The sequence below is a fragment of the Sparus aurata genome, chromosome 9 (genome assembly GCF_900880675.1).
Source record: "Sparus aurata chromosome 9, fSpaAur1.1, whole genome shotgun sequence".
Classification (NCBI taxonomy): Eukaryota; Metazoa; Chordata; class Actinopteri; order Spariformes; family Sparidae; genus Sparus; species Sparus aurata.
The window spans coordinates 31,022,805-31,037,290 of NC_044195.1; the positions used below are offsets into that span (position 1 = coordinate 31,022,805).

At 44.3% G+C, this 14,486-nt stretch overlaps 3 protein-coding genes across 3 annotated transcripts in view; 2 read left to right on the top strand and 1 right to left on the bottom strand.

Moving 5' to 3' along the window:
* Positions 1–7,741, top strand: cyp27a1.1 (cytochrome P450, family 27, subfamily A, polypeptide 1.1). The gene is made up of 10 exons (XM_030427909.1): positions 1–75; positions 1,910–2,152; positions 2,581–2,762; positions 4,913–5,112; positions 5,195–5,392; positions 5,480–5,643; positions 5,734–5,900; positions 6,068–6,149; positions 6,294–6,494; positions 6,616–7,741. The coding sequence occupies exons 2-10, from the start codon at positions 1,922–1,924 to the stop codon at positions 6,745–6,747; spliced, it is 1,557 nt and encodes a 518-aa protein (XP_030283769.1). The 5' UTR covers positions 1–75; positions 1,910–1,921; the 3' UTR covers positions 6,748–7,741.
* bcs1l (BCS1 ubiquinol-cytochrome c reductase complex chaperone) lies at positions 7,681–10,828 on the bottom strand. Its single transcript, XM_030427913.1, has 7 exons — positions 10,095–10,828; positions 9,769–9,908; positions 9,477–9,671; positions 9,266–9,329; positions 8,976–9,148; positions 8,746–8,863; positions 7,681–8,586 (listed from the first exon to the last, which is right to left on the bottom strand). Exons 1-7 carry the CDS (start codon positions 10,412–10,414, stop codon positions 8,334–8,336), a joined length of 1,263 nt encoding a protein of 420 aa, XP_030283773.1. The 5' UTR covers positions 10,415–10,828; the 3' UTR covers positions 7,681–8,333.
* znf142 (zinc finger protein 142) overlaps positions 10,829–14,486 on the top strand; it is an 8,766-nt gene continuing 5,108 nt past the window's right edge. Inside the window, exons 1-6 of the mRNA XM_030427837.1 lie at positions 10,829–11,096; positions 11,228–11,302; positions 12,068–12,559; positions 12,730–12,957; positions 13,185–14,009; positions 14,114–14,291. Of these exons, the coding sequence (XP_030283697.1) occupies positions 12,073–12,559; positions 12,730–12,957; positions 13,185–14,009; positions 14,114–14,291 (1,718 nt within the window). The 5' untranslated portion in view covers positions 10,829–11,096; positions 11,228–11,302; positions 12,068–12,072. The remainder of the gene's footprint in view (positions 11,097–11,227; positions 11,303–12,067; positions 12,560–12,729; positions 12,958–13,184; positions 14,010–14,113; positions 14,292–14,486) is intronic.

Genomic DNA, 14,486 nt, shown 5'->3' on the forward strand with positions numbered 1-14,486 from the left:
GTTTCGCGCACTTGTCTTCATGCACCATGCGTGACCGGCTGAGGTGACGTCCCTCTGCAGACTGACTACAAACAGGTAGTCTCTCTCTCTCTCTCTCTCTCTTCCTCTCTCTGTCTCTCTGACTCACACACTCACACCTATATACCATATGGTTCTGTGATTGGTTGTTCAAGCTGTCACTCAACACTTAAAAAGGGGCTGATTCTTTAAATGCACTCACATGTGCAGCAAGAATAGAATCAGCACATGTGCTCGATTTTATTCAGGTTCATTTGTTTTGTTTTTGTTGGTCCCAGGCAGTTTGATGGGAAATAATTATTAAATTTCGTTGTTGAGTCCATTTGGTCTTAAGGTCCTGGTGTGGTCTCTGTGGTGCATAAACGACCTCCAGTCCCAGCTGGTCCACAAACCACAGGGGATCAGTCCTCCTGGGCTGTGCAGGAATCCCCAGAATCTGAGAGACACTGGTGGAGAATCTGGGCTCTGTTCTGTGTGTGAAGTTCTGCTGCCCTCTGCTGGATGATTTGTAAAGTAGTAATCACAACAAGTGCTACACATTCACTACAGGGCCACTTCTTATGTTTAGTGTCCATTTGAGCCTGCTTGTGCTCATGTTGCAGATAAATTCATTTATACCCCTTCGCACCAGATTAGATAAGACAACAAACACAAACAAACATTCGCTGATCGAATGATTCTGCAGTGGTCTCGGGTGTTGATCGGCTCCAGTTCTGACTGGCTGTGATGAAAACACGAACAACACAACATGCTAATTTTCATCGCAATGAGAGGATTTGTGTTAAAGTTAAGGACACTGGCTTCAAATACGGCAAAACTGTGGCCCACATAACACACGGCACCTGAAGAAACAGAAGAAAAACCAGACCAGAGGTCAAGTCTGGGCCAGAACCAGCCCACCAGAATAGAAACTGACTATTGTCATATGGTTCTGGTTTATTCGGTTCCCTTTTTCGCTGTTACATGGCCGTTTTATGGCCTGCTTGTTGCATCGTTTCATTGTGACATGCAGGCTGAACAAACATACATATCTGGTACAATGTTTTTCCTGTGTTGTTAATATTTTTCAGTCTTCAGTAAGCACTGAGCTTGTCAAAGAAATTCAAGTCAATTAGATTTCAGACATGTTTCCAACGATGTCAGTCAAATCTTACTCCATGCAGCAAAAGCTACATTAACTTTTAAGTTCTGCACAATCTCCGAAGTTTTTATCAGGAACAATAACTTGTTTCTTTAGATGGTATCCTATTTTAAAGGATACATATAATGCTAATTTTTAGGTTCATAGTTTTATTTTGGGTTAATAATAGAATAGCTTTATATGCTTTAGTGCTCAAAAAACACATCAGTTTTCTCATCCTGCAGCACTTTATTCACCCTCTGTTTTAGCTCCTGTCTCTTTAAGGCCCGCCCTCCCGATCATCAGTCTGCTCTGATTGGTCAGCTCACACACGCCTGATCCAGCACCACTCACAACAACAGAGCAGCTGTACTAAATCATTTCTTACATGTCAAACTAGGTACTGATTAGAAATTATTCAAATGCGTGACATGGTGACGTAGTGTGATGTCACAAAGTCACAGAATTAAAGGCGGGCTTACTGACGATGCGTTTCAGGAGCAGCGTTTTCTGTGGGAGATAGGAGCTTCTGTTGCTGCAGACTCCGGCCTTTTTTTTTTAAGATTTTCAAGATCTATTACATGAACAAGAACATAAAAAGGAAAGAAAAAAGCATAATAGCTGTCTTTTAACTATATCCTTAATGAAAGCATACTATATCCTGGTTCATCCCTGCGAGTTGTGCAGTAAGGGTTAACCCTCTCAGAGACGTGGCCCCTCCCTGCTCAGCTGCTCTCCCTGAATATAACAGAAGCCCTGTGCATTCACCAGCCGGTCCTCGTCATGGCTGCACGGTCGTCTGGGAATGTGATGTGGAGAAGCAGCTGCCTCCTGCCGGGCCGCGTCGCTGCAGTCTGCTCCAGGGGGGCGGGAAGCGTCTCCTCTGCCTCTGAGCCCCTCTCTTCCCTCCAGGACAAGCCTCGGACACTGGAGGACCTCCCACGAGTCACATTATGGGAGCTCTTATACAGGATGACGTTTCAGGGTTTCCACAACCGTATGCATGAGCTACAGGTATGAGGGAGAGAGAGACGCACGGCTGGTCTGATCCTAATCTAAAAATGTTGCATGCCTTCTGTGTGAAATCCCTCATAAAAACTTTGCTGCGGTTGCCGGGCTGACCTGTTACAGGAGGGATAAGGGTGTTCGAGTGGTGTTGCATAATAGAAAACATGAGCCTGGTTGCAGAAACAATAGCTGCTTACCAAAGCACAGAGGCTCGTTTTCCTCCCTGCAGGATCACTTTCCTGCAGAGGTGAACAGTGTCTACTGTCACTAACTCACTTTATAAATATGCAATGTATTGTCTTTAAGTTAAACATCACAATACATTTGCTTAATTGGACAGATATTCAGTATGCAGCAGGAATGAACAATGACTCGTAGAACTGGTTGCTCTGTTGACTCGTCTATCTTGGATTTTTTTTTTCCCCCACTATCAGATCTATGAGAAGAAGCTCTACGGGCCCATATACAGAGGCGCCACGAACCACATCTGTGTGAACACACCACAGCTCCTGGCGGAAGTCCTGAGGAATGATAACAAACTCCCCAGCCGAGGAGACATGGCTGTGTGGAAGGAGTACCGCGACATGAGAGGGTTCGGCTACGGGCTTTTCACAGAGTAAGACTGCCGGGCCGTTCCCTACGACCGATGTCCTTCCTGCTTCTTTCGGCACATCTAGCAACTTCATCTGTTTCAGTATTTCACCTGTTTTAAATCATTCATTTGCAAATTTCCAGCCACAAATGTATAGGTAACTGCTATTGTGTACATTTTTATAGCAAGAGTTGACAGGAGCAAGTTAGAAAACTGGCGCTGTCTGCCCAAAAGTGTAAGTCAAGTGTTTGTATTCATAATGACATGTCTGTGACCGGCGCAAAATTTCCAATTAGTGTGATGTTTGAATTATGCATGTAGACTGAAAATTGTAATCTAAATCAAGATTAGGAGAAATCTTTCAGAAGGTTTTCCAGCTCCTCTCCACTCTAGCGATGATTCACATGGAAAAAAATCCCGAAACATAAACTGAGAACGATCATAAACGTTTAAGCCATTTAAATGACCGATCAGGCCGTTAAAGTCCAAACTCTGGTGACTCATTAAAACTTTGATTTCACTTTTCTATGTTAAGGTTTGGTGAGACGACAAGGCCCCGAGGAACAGTGGGTTCTACCTCACGTCCCAGTGATTTCTAATGTTTTCTTATGGGATTTTCCGCAATAGTGGTTTGGCAAATTGCTACCAAAGAGCAGAACTCACTCTTTTCTGAACAAGGACAATAAGTCCAACAGAGGACATCCTAAATGACATTAGTTTTTCTACTAATGCAGCTGTTGTGGAAATAGCAAATCAGTCAAGTTTGAGTTTGAAGCAGGCAGACTTTGCTTTCTCAGAAGTGCATATCTCAGGGGCCCCTCTCCACCTTCCAGAAAGTTACATAATCAAAAGGGAGAAACAGCTAACAATGTGCTTTAAGTCGTTTTCCAACAATGTGCACCGACGTGTAGCATCGTATAGTATCTGATATGTGAGCTGATGTTCAGATCAGTTTTTTGTGTGCTCCAAAAGCTCTTTGGTTTTTATCAGGAACATTAACTTGTCATTTAGAGGTTTCTTCTGATGGTATCCTATTTTTCATTATTCTATTAGTGAAAGAACACTATTACATTCTTTAGTGATAACGTGTTATAACTTAGAATCACGGATTACAGAGTTACAGAGTAAGATTGCATAATGTGCGTAACAATGCTTCCATTCCCATTTCCCTGCTAAGAAGGACTAAGTCACATCATGTGAGGGTTTTAGATTGGTTTTGACCTTCTAACAGATCTCAGACTGGAATGTTAATGTTTAATTCCTGTGCAGAGTTTAGCTCGGATAAACAAAGACATTAACACATTTAATTAAAATATTAATCTGAAGTCAATTTAAATGAAATAACAAAAAAACATTTTTTGTGAGGTAAAAATTCTCTTAAAATACGTTGGACCTTGCATATGTGAAAAAGTAGTATAAAGCCTTTTGTGGCTCTACAGGAAGCTGCATGTAGTCTGATCATTTGCATTGTGGGTAATGTAGTTCATTACAAGTTTTGAAAAGGAAGAAGGTGTGCAGTTAAAAAAAAGCCTTCATCTCTGATTCTGCTTGTGTGGATTTTGATATTTTGTATTTTATCTCGACGTTCGACCAGTGGACTGATTTCCATAATCAGGCGCCTACATTACCCACAATGCAAATCAGCCACTGAGTGACATCACTGGAGTGAATTTATCAGACTACAAGCAGCTTCCTCTGTAGCCACACACGCACTAGTACTCTCTGACCTGTAAACACACCTTAATGTGTGAAATTCACGAGTTACCCTCGTTTTGCATAAAGACTTCAAACAGTAAATCTTGGCTGCGTCCAAAGGTGACAAGATTTACACACCAGCATCTGTTTTATAGGGCAGTATTGTCACAAACACATCACGCAGTTGCTCAACTCTCTAAGCCAGGAGTGCTGCTGAATGTGTTTCAGATCTTAAAGGGACAAAATCATACCTATTGTGCCACTTTACTCACGTGAAGAAATGAGCTGTTTTTTGTTTTTTTTTAAGGATTCACAATTTAGGACTTCAGTTAATCCTCCGTCAGATAAAACTAATCTCTGGTGTCTATGTTTTTATTGTTACAAAGAGTCTGGAATTTATATCACAAACACATGGAAACCCAAAAGCATGAAAAAACATTTATCACATTTTGTCACTGTGGCTCCTTTTCTGTTCCCAGAAACGGTGAGAAGTGGTACAACTTCCGGGCGGTGCTGAACAAGCGCATGCTCCATCCGAGGGACTCTGCACAGTACTGTGACACCCTCAACGACGTCGTTACGGACTTCATCAAGAGGATGTGCTACCTGCGTCAGGGCAGCCCCACAGGAGATCTGGTGCCCGACATCGCCAATGAGTTCTATCGTTTCTCACTGGAGGGTACGTGGAAAAACTTAAACCTGCACAAAGCTGCACAGACACTGTATTTCTCTGAACCTAAATCTTAACCTTCGCCCCTCAGCCATTGCCTCCATTCTGCTCGAGACGAGGCTCGGCTGCCTGGAGAAGGAGATCCCCAAAGGCACGCAAGAGTTCATCAACTCAATATCCAAGATGTTCTCGTACAACTTCATTGTGACGTTGATGCCCAAGTGGAGTCGCAGCCTGCTGCCCTACTGGGGACACTACATCGCAGGCTGGGACGGCATCTTCAACTTTGGTGAGTGACTAACTTTTATTTTACCTTTAAAATTGAGAAGAAATAAAAAATTTTGAATCTTTACTTCTATTTCTGCACTCATTTTAGCTACCAACTTGATTGACAAGAGGATGGAGGTCCTTCAGCAGCGTTTGGACGACAACCAGGATGTGGAGGGTCAATACCTGGCTTACCTCCTCTCAAACACTCAGATGAGCATGAAAGATGTGTACGGCAACATCTCTGAGCTCCTGTTAGCCGGAGTGGACACGGTAAAGAAAAGTCTCGCCTTTATGTTGATATCTGTACGCATCTCTCTCTCTCTCTCTCTGTTGACATAATGACGTGTTTCTGTTGTCAAGACCTCCAACACCCTCACATGGACTTTGCACCTGCTGTCCAAGAACCCTCAAGCTCAGGACAGACTTTACGAAGAAGTGTCCGCGCTGGTGCCAGCGGACCGGATACCCTCTGCAGAGGAGGTCACTCGGATGCAGTACTTAAGGGCTGTTATCAAGGAATCACTGAGGTGAGACCGTCAGTGATGTAAAAACATGTGATCTAGATTTAAGGATACCACTTTTTTTTCTGTTTTTATAAAATTTCAGGCATTGTTCCTTTATATTCTTACTTCTTCATCATTGCTCATCATCAGCAAGCAGCCTGAACCGAATCATTTGAGATCCTGTTTTGCAGGATGTACCCTGTGGTTCCCATCAACGCCAGAGTCGTGACGGACAAGGATGTAACGATTGGTGGATATCAGTTTCCAAAGAATGTGGGTCTGCTTTTTTTAGCCATTTTTATTTTTGTTGTAAAACCTTCAAAGAAAATTGGTATAAGTTTAAACGTCTCTGTATTTTAGTTGTCTAACTTGAAACTAGAGTTTCAGTGTTTTATCTCTTCACTGCTGTTTCTCCAGACCGCTTTCACGTTTTCTCACTATGCCATCAGTCATGATGAGGACGTATTCCCAGAGTCGTTCACGTTTAAGCCGGAGAGGTGGCTCCGTGACGGCCGCATCAGGCCCAACGCCTTCGGGGCCATCCCGTTTGGCTTCGGAGTGAGAGGCTGCGTCGGTCGCCGGGTTGCTGAGCTCGAGATGTATCTGGCTCTGTTTCGGGTGAGTGGGAATATAACATCTACTGAACACACCTGCTGATGTCAAGCTTGATTTTATCAAACAAGATACAACTTTAAAACCTTTAACTTCAGTGTTTTATTTTGTGTTTTTTTTCCTACAGCTGATCCGGCAATTTGAAATCAAACCAGATCCGACGGTTGGGGAGCTGAAATGCATCAACCGCACAGTTCTGGTACCAGACAAACCACTGAGCCTTCACTTCGTGGACAGAGGAGGAGAAAACGCTGCTTGATCTGCTTTTCAGTAAATGTTGTATGTGAAAAAAAATAAGCCGTTTATAAATTCCACCGATCAGCCAAAACATTTTAACATCCACACGAATGCCCGAAGCAAACGCATCAGAGCATCACACTGCCTCCACCTACTTGCCTTCTTCTGTAGTGCATCCCGGTGCCACCTCTTCCTCAGGTAAGAGACGTTCAGGCACCTGGCTAAAAGAAAACGTGATCTTCCATTGCTCCTTGGTCCAGCTCTGATGCTCACGTGCCCATTGTGGCCACTTTTTCAGCCATTCGTGCTACAGTAGCTCTTCTGTGGGATCGGACAACGCAGACTAGCCTTTGCTCACCTCGCTCATCAATGAGCCTCGGGTGCCCAGCCCCAATGTCAGCTGTTGTCCTTCCTCAGGCCACTTTTTTGGGAAGTTTGGGAGATGTTCTGACCCAGGCCCGTGTCAGACTCACTCAGATCCTTCCATTTTTCCTGCTTCCAACACAACAACTTCTAGGACAAAGTGCTCACTTGCTGCCTGGTATATCCCGCCCACTGACACATGCCAGTGTAACAAGATAATCAATGTTATTCACCTCACCTGTCGGTGGTTATAATGTAAAGGCTGATCTGTGTCTATAACAATGTCTGATATGGATGAGTACATTAGCATTCTATCGCTACTCCTATCGGTTCTTTTTCAAGAATACATCCAGAACAGGACTGAATGTTTTAAATATATTGTTTCTGGTGCAGCAACATTCATTGTAGGAAAAGAAATCACTGTCAAATCTCACTGGAAGCAAAGCTAAAATCAAATAAACAGCAGCAGCGGGTTTGAAATGTTTGCTAACACAAACTGACTGCATGAAGTTTCCTTTTTGTCTGATGTACGAGAGCGAGACGGCAGCAGGTCGACAACAGTGACTACATGAAGCAAATGAATCATTCATAGTTTGCAAGAAGATGAGAAAGATTTACTAAATGAGATAATAAATGTGAAAACAGAGACAAATGTGAGTTCATGGACTTCTGGATGTTCTTTTTTTAGTTCAACGGGTGAAGAGTCATGATCCAAGCTTCACAGCCCTGTTCTGCTTGTTCAGGGTTGACTTGGTTTAAAGGTGCAGTGTGAAGGATTTAGTGGCACCTAGTGGTGAGGCTGCAGATCGCAACCAGCTGAAATCCCCTCGACTCAGCCTCCGATCTTCACTGGATGTTCAAAACGTGAAAACATTATGGACTCTGATAGAATATAAGGCTTATAACAAAAACCCAAAGATTTTTTATTTCATTCTTAATTTAAAAAAAAAAAATTTTAACCAATGAAAACAGTTATAAATATTAAATCCTACACACTGGACCTTTAAAATCAAAGCAATAATTGGAGGCAAGTATCTACTTCTGTCCTTTGCTCAAAGGCACTCCATGTCAGGCCAAGATGGGTGTTATATCAGAACTCTGTTTCATATACTGTATATAAAGTCTATGGTGCGCATTTGTGATACCATTTCCAACTTCAACAGGAAATGTGGAAAAAAAGATTTACTCCCGTTTCTCATGTTTCTCTTTATTCTGTCATCAGTCTCCAAACACCATCCGGTCCCGTCATCCTTTTATTCCGCCCACATTGTCTATCGATCCTGCAGGGTCCATTTTGTGCATTAAAAAGTGTCCTTGCACCTGTGCAGCGCTGATCTCTGAGTGGGCGGCCAGCGCTCGCTCCGCAAAACGCTCTCCTTCAGAGTCGGGCTCGTCCGGGTAGAACCGCCGGAACATCTGCACGAGCTGCCAGTGAGTGCAGTGACCGATGTAGTGCTTCTGGTCAACGCGGCCGGGTCGGATCAGTGCTGGGTCTAACCTGTGAGCGCACGTTACAAACAAGGGCAGAGAGCAGATGCGTGAGCCGACTGTCGCTTGTTTACACATTCAGCAGACACAGAGCAACATTAGCGTTCACTAAGTCTTATACTAGGTCTCATTCCTTTAGTCTAGAACCCAAATAAAAAATTTCTCTTACCTGTCAATAAAGTTGGTGGTCATGAAGACTATTCTGGCCTCAGATGAAGCAACTCCATCCAAAGAATTAAGGAGGCCACTAAAAGTCAGTCTTCCCATCCCCTGATAGGCCAGAGGATCTGACAGAAAGAGACAAAAGGGATTTAAAGTCACTCACAAAACAGAATTAAACCCAAACACATTGTCATAAATGAAAATATCTCATGGGTTACTGTAAACACTGTTACTGACTCTCTGTGGTAAGCAGTTCTCGGCTGACGAATGCTGCATCGACATCCTCCAACAGTATGATGCTCTGCTGCGGCGCCACGCTCAGCAGGTGGTTCAGACGGTCATCTGACAGGGATCGGTCGCTCAGACTCATCAGACAGATGCTGTAGCCCAGCTCGCCTGCCAGCGCCGTGCTGGAATGTAATGAGTCACAAAGATGAAGCTATTGCACACAAGTGATTGACATACAGTCCGCCTCTCACGCAGATTATTTCTATACAGGAAGGGCATGAAGTCCAAAGCACACTCACATAAAGCTGCTTTTCCCACATCCTGGAGGACCATACAGCAGATATCCTCTTCTGTAGGGGATGCCTGCAAAAAAACAACAACATTAACATAATCAAATCAACAGGTGGCCCTCATAGAATAAAAAACAATGAATAAATAAAATTATATTTATAAAACTAGTTAATACAAAAAATAAAAGACTCAAAGACAGCTAACACCCGGATGTTCTACCTCTGTCTGTGTACCACTTTGGGTTTCCGATGAAGTCCTTCACATCGTCTACGATCCTTTCAGTCACACCCACGTCCAGGACCACAGAGCTGAGGGGTCTGCGTCGCCGCGGGAACCCAAAGGGCCTCCACTCTGCACCCATGGCTGTGTACATCACTGTACGTCCCTCTTCCTGCTTCAGGGCCAGTTCTCTTGCTGCAGAACATGATTGACAACTGTAGCAAATAACCTCTGAATGGCAAAGAGATTTGTACGTGTTGGGTATGAACTGTAGACCTGTGTAGAACTTCACCTTCTTGCAAGATATTAAAGAAGATTTGTCTGTCTCGGCCTAAAGCAGTGAAGGTTACAGACTCCCACGGGGTTCCGGTGTGCAGATCCACCATCTGCTTCTCTCTGGTCCTCTCCACCCTGATCCACTTCCTCCCATACCTGCAGAGCAGAATGCATGACAGTGTCAGAGGCTGTACTGTTGACAGAGAGAGCAGTATTTGCAAAGCAGACTCTTTTTCTTTTTTGGCATATTTCTTGAACCTGAAAAGATGCCATCAGTGTGTATGTGTATGTGTATTGGAAGCATGCTGAAATAGATGTAAAGATTAAGAGGACTCTTCTGACCAGATGATGTGGTTCCCAGGGCTCGGATGGAAGTCAAACTGCGTGTGGACCCGTCCACTCTCATGTGCCAGGTAGGAGGTCTCCACGCTCAGGTGCTGAGTGTGCCTGGCGTGCTTTGTGATCCAGCTCAGCAGCCAGTGGTAGCTCTTATCCCTGCTGGGGACCTCCAGAGTGATCATGTAGTTCCTGCGGAAGAAGATCATTCCCACCTGGGCACCTTTCTTGGCCATTGCCAGCGCTGTCCCAATCCCAACCAGTCCAAACCCGGCCCCGAAGTATGGGTTGTCCTTCAGGCCGTCCAGAAAGTCTGACAGAGGCATGTTGCTGATGTGTGTACACCCCGAACGGTATCAGACTAAAGGAGAACAGACCTACATACAAAGTGCAAGCTCATTTAATCTGAAGGTCCAGAGTGTTTGGAAGTCACTCAGTTTAAAAAACTGCTGCCAAATTGAGAGTTTTGCAGCTGGTGCTAGTTTCTAATGATACATCCGGCCATGTTAGCTAAATAATTAGCTATTAGCCCACCGACTTGCCTTCTTTGTCTTCATCTCATACTGCTGTCTTGGAAGATATCGTCATTTCCAATGTAAAATATCCACAAACTGCTTTTCTAAATAGCGCTGCTCTTCCAACTATTGCGAAATCCTCATGTGTGCAATGTATGGATGACAGCGACCTCTGCTACACTTCCTGTGTTTGACAAATATCACTCCGACTGGTCGCCTGCACACAAACATTCGTTCCGCTCCCCCGCTACTGTTATCCTAACACAATTTTTCTCGCAAGCTAACCCCTGAAACTGACTAAAGATGAATATTTTTATGGAGAATATAATTTGAAACCATAATATTAGACTGCACGGACCGTAACACAGACATTTATTTGCTAAGAGAGCCGAGAACCGAGACTGGGAACGGTTAGCGACCAGAATCACAAGAAGCTAACGTTAGCTCGGCTACGTATGTTAGTTGTTGTTATGCTAGTTAATATCGTCAAAAAGTGAGTTATATCTCAGCTACTATCACTTAATATGAATAAAGACAGCGTACTGTGTAATAGTAAAGCAGTGGAGATTAATTACATCAGCTGAATACTGTTAAACTAACATTTTTTGGTTTTGTGTTTTACAGGTACGGTGGATCTCGGAATGCCAGGCAGTAGGTTGAATTCTGTTTGTGCTGTTAGATGTTTGTAGCCACAACAAGGTACGTATGTGTTAATGTGTTTGTTATTACACGTCGTTATTATGCATTTATAATCAGTTATTTTTGTTCATTAATTATGGAGCAGAACAAGTGGTTAAAATTGGGATTATATCAACACAGCCCACCAACAGCTAACAACTGTGAATAAAGGTTTATAAGCAGTATATGTTAAAAAATAGGGCTGCAATCATGTCACTCCCTCGATTGATCAATAAGTTGTTTGGTCTATAAAATGTCAGAAAAGTGATGAAACTTCATCTTATAAAATTGCATTTCTTTATTTTGTAGCAGAGACACAATTACAAAGTGCAACCAAAGCAAATCACAGTGAAATCAACTGTACAGACAAACTAAAAGATAAACAAACACACATAATACAATAATATTCATAATAAAAACAATACAACCAAAATTAACAGGAAGAACAGGATTTTTTTTTTAAATCAGCAGCTATTTTAAGAGCTTTTGAAGGGGAAAAAGTCACATTTCCTACTTAGATATGAATATGTTCTTGTTTCTTTCCTCCTCTATGAAAGTAAACTATTTTTTTTTTTTTGGCTGTGGACAAAATAAAACATTTGAAGACGTCACCTTCAGATTTAGAAAACCCAGATTTTCATTTTTTTATAGCCCAGAAAACGATTTGAATTATCAAGAAAACAACTGACCGATTAATCATCATAGTTGCAGCCGCACTAAGTTACCAATGTGTGTTTAACCCTTTTTAAATCTCTCACTTTGTAATTAAGTCCTCTGTTGTTTCAGACACAATGGAGACAGTGGAACCTCATCAATGTGAAAAATGTGGACAGAGTTTCTCAGACAGCAGCTTATTTACCTCCCACCTTTGTTCAGATAAGCTGACCACACCACCCAGTAAAACACAGCTGGGGAGCTACAGGTGTTCTCAGTGCAGCGAGGCCTTTTCCAAGCCAGGTGTCCTGAGACGGCACTTTAAAAGCATCCACGGTGGACGTGACCCTAAAGGCCCGTTCCATTGCGCTCAGCCAGGCTGTCAGTTCAGCAGCACAGAGCGTCAGGAATATCAAACGCACCTCACGTCCACACATGGTCTCACTCTTATCCCCTGCACCCTGCAGTCCTGCAGAGTGTCATTCCTCACACAGGGTGAGATGGAGAGACACTCGCGGGGCCACATGCCCTTCAGCTGCCTTCGGTGTGAGTTTGTTGCTCATAGCGCAAAAGACCTGGATCACCACGTCCTGGAGCACAGCCATCAGACAACTTGCACTCAAGGTAAACAAACACTGCAGGGAGTTGATGTTATGTGACACAAATGCTGAAGTCATTAAACCGGGGCTCTGTTTTCAGAGAGCGCTGGTATGATTTTGTTGGCCATAGCTCTGCTGCCCTGTCTCTGATCGTAAGTAGATTCGACATTAAAATGTTGGCACACCTGTTTATAGGGAACGAGACTGCAGCAACAGCTGTGCGCACAAATAGAAGCCACCAGCCTCGGGTGTCCAGCAGGCCAAAAAGAAAACTGATATCCAGTCCAGGTTTTGCATCACCAGTAACAGAAGACGGGAATGAGGAAAAGCCTGAGAGGAAAAGGAAGAATATTAAAAGAGTGAGAAAGGCAGTGGAGAGAGACGAAGCTTCAGCGGTGGACGCTGCACCGCTGCCGTCTAAAGGTATGAACACCAATCCGCTTGGTTTATTAAGCAGAGTAAAATTCAAATAAAGGAAATAATAAAGCACAGAGGAGTGACAGAGAACTTGAGTTCTTCCATATAAGTGGTCTGCTAAGACCCTGACACACCAGGCCGATGGCATTTTCAGGATCATCTTTGATTGTCCGTGGCTGTAGTCATTACGGTGTGTCCTGTTTTTACATTATTTCTGTGTGGTTGTCCTTCAGATTACCTTGCAGAGGGATCTGAGCACATCTATCGCACCCACACCTGCCCCAAATGCCGGCGCTGCTTCAAGATGCGCTCCCACCTGCAGGAGCACCTCCACCTACATTTCCCCGACCCCAGCCTCCAGTGTCCCACCTGCAAGCGTCACTTCACCAGCAAGAGCAAGCTACGCATCCACAGACTCCGTGAGGCGGGCGAGAAGGTCCACCGCTGCCACCTGTGTGAGTACGCGGCCGTGGAGCAAAACGCAATCCGCCGCCACCTCGTCAGCGTGCACGCCGAAGTGGCGGGGGGGGACGGAGACGGTCGCAGCTATCCTTGTCCAACCTGTGCTCAAAGCTTCAGACAGAGCAGGCTGCTCAAGGCTCACATGAAGACGCACAACGTCCTGCCAGACAGCGAGCCACTGGCCTGCTTTCAAGAGGGCTGTTCTTTCCAGAGTTCTTCACGCAAAGAACTTCTCAAACACACTTCTGAAGTACACGGGGTCCAGGCGCTAGAGTGTCGCCATCACGCCTGCGGTGCCGTCTTCCAAAGCGAGTCGGACATGGAGGCTCATTACCGGACACACCTCGCCTACCACTGCTCACAGTGTGACTTCTCCTGCTCCAATAAGGCCGTCTTCCTCCAGCACCAGCGGCTCGGTCACCCTGGAAACGACGAGCTGTGCTGCGATTTCTGCTCCTTCGTCACATTTAACCCCGTGGAGTTTGAGCAGCACATTGGACATTTGCACGCCACTGAGAAGATCCACCGCTGCTCTCAGTGCAGCTACGTGACGTCACACAAACGCGGCCTGAAGAGACACATGCTGATGCACAGCGGTGAGGAGGGAACAGATGTGTACCATTGTAATCTCTTCTGATCTTTTTTTACCATTGGTGTTGTAAGAGCTGCTCATTGTGTCTTTTTTTTCTCCTTGTAATAGGTGAGAAGCCTCACAAGTGTAGCCTGTGTGACTTCAGGTGTCGAGATGAGTCTTACCTTTCCAAGCACATGCTCACTCACTCAGACGACAAGAACTTCATGTGTGCTGAATGTGGATATGTGACTAAATGGAAACACTATCTGAATGTCCACATGAGGAAACATGCTGGAGACCTCAGGTAGACACTTCTGTAGTTTCTCATACAACTGTTGGTTCTGTTTTCATCCCTCGTTTGCCACAGACTGAGAAATCAAAAATCATGACGTGTTTGCTGCTGAAGATGATGCTGTAACTAACAGCACACACACGAATTAGAGAGGAATTGCATGACGGTTGGGGGAAATTACCACTCTATTTTGCATTTTTCTATACA

Bases quoted from the DNA above. Each gene is read 5' to 3' on its own strand.
- cyp27a1.1 (XM_030427909.1), top strand. From the start codon at position 1,922: ATGGCTGCACGGTCGTCTGGGAATGTGATGTGGAGAAGCAGCTGCCTC. The intron at 5,644-5,733 runs GTAAAGAAAAGT...TCTGTTGTCAAG, and splicing joins TGTTAGCCGGAGTGGACACG to ACCTCCAACACCCTCACATG. The intron at 6,495-6,615 runs GTGAGTGGGAAT...TTTTTCCTACAG, and splicing joins TGTATCTGGCTCTGTTTCGG to CTGATCCGGCAATTTGAAAT.
- bcs1l (XM_030427913.1), bottom strand. From the start codon at position 10,414: ATGCCTCTGTCAGACTTTCTGGACGGCCTGAAGGACAACCCATACTTC. The intron at 9,909-10,094 runs GTCAGAAGAGTC...TCTGCTCTGCAG, and splicing joins CCTGGGAACCACATCATCTG to GTATGGGAGGAAGTGGATCA. The intron at 9,149-9,265 runs GTGAGTGTGCTT...ATTACATTCCAG, and splicing joins TGTGGGAAAAGCAGCTTTAT to CACGGCGCTGGCAGGCGAGC.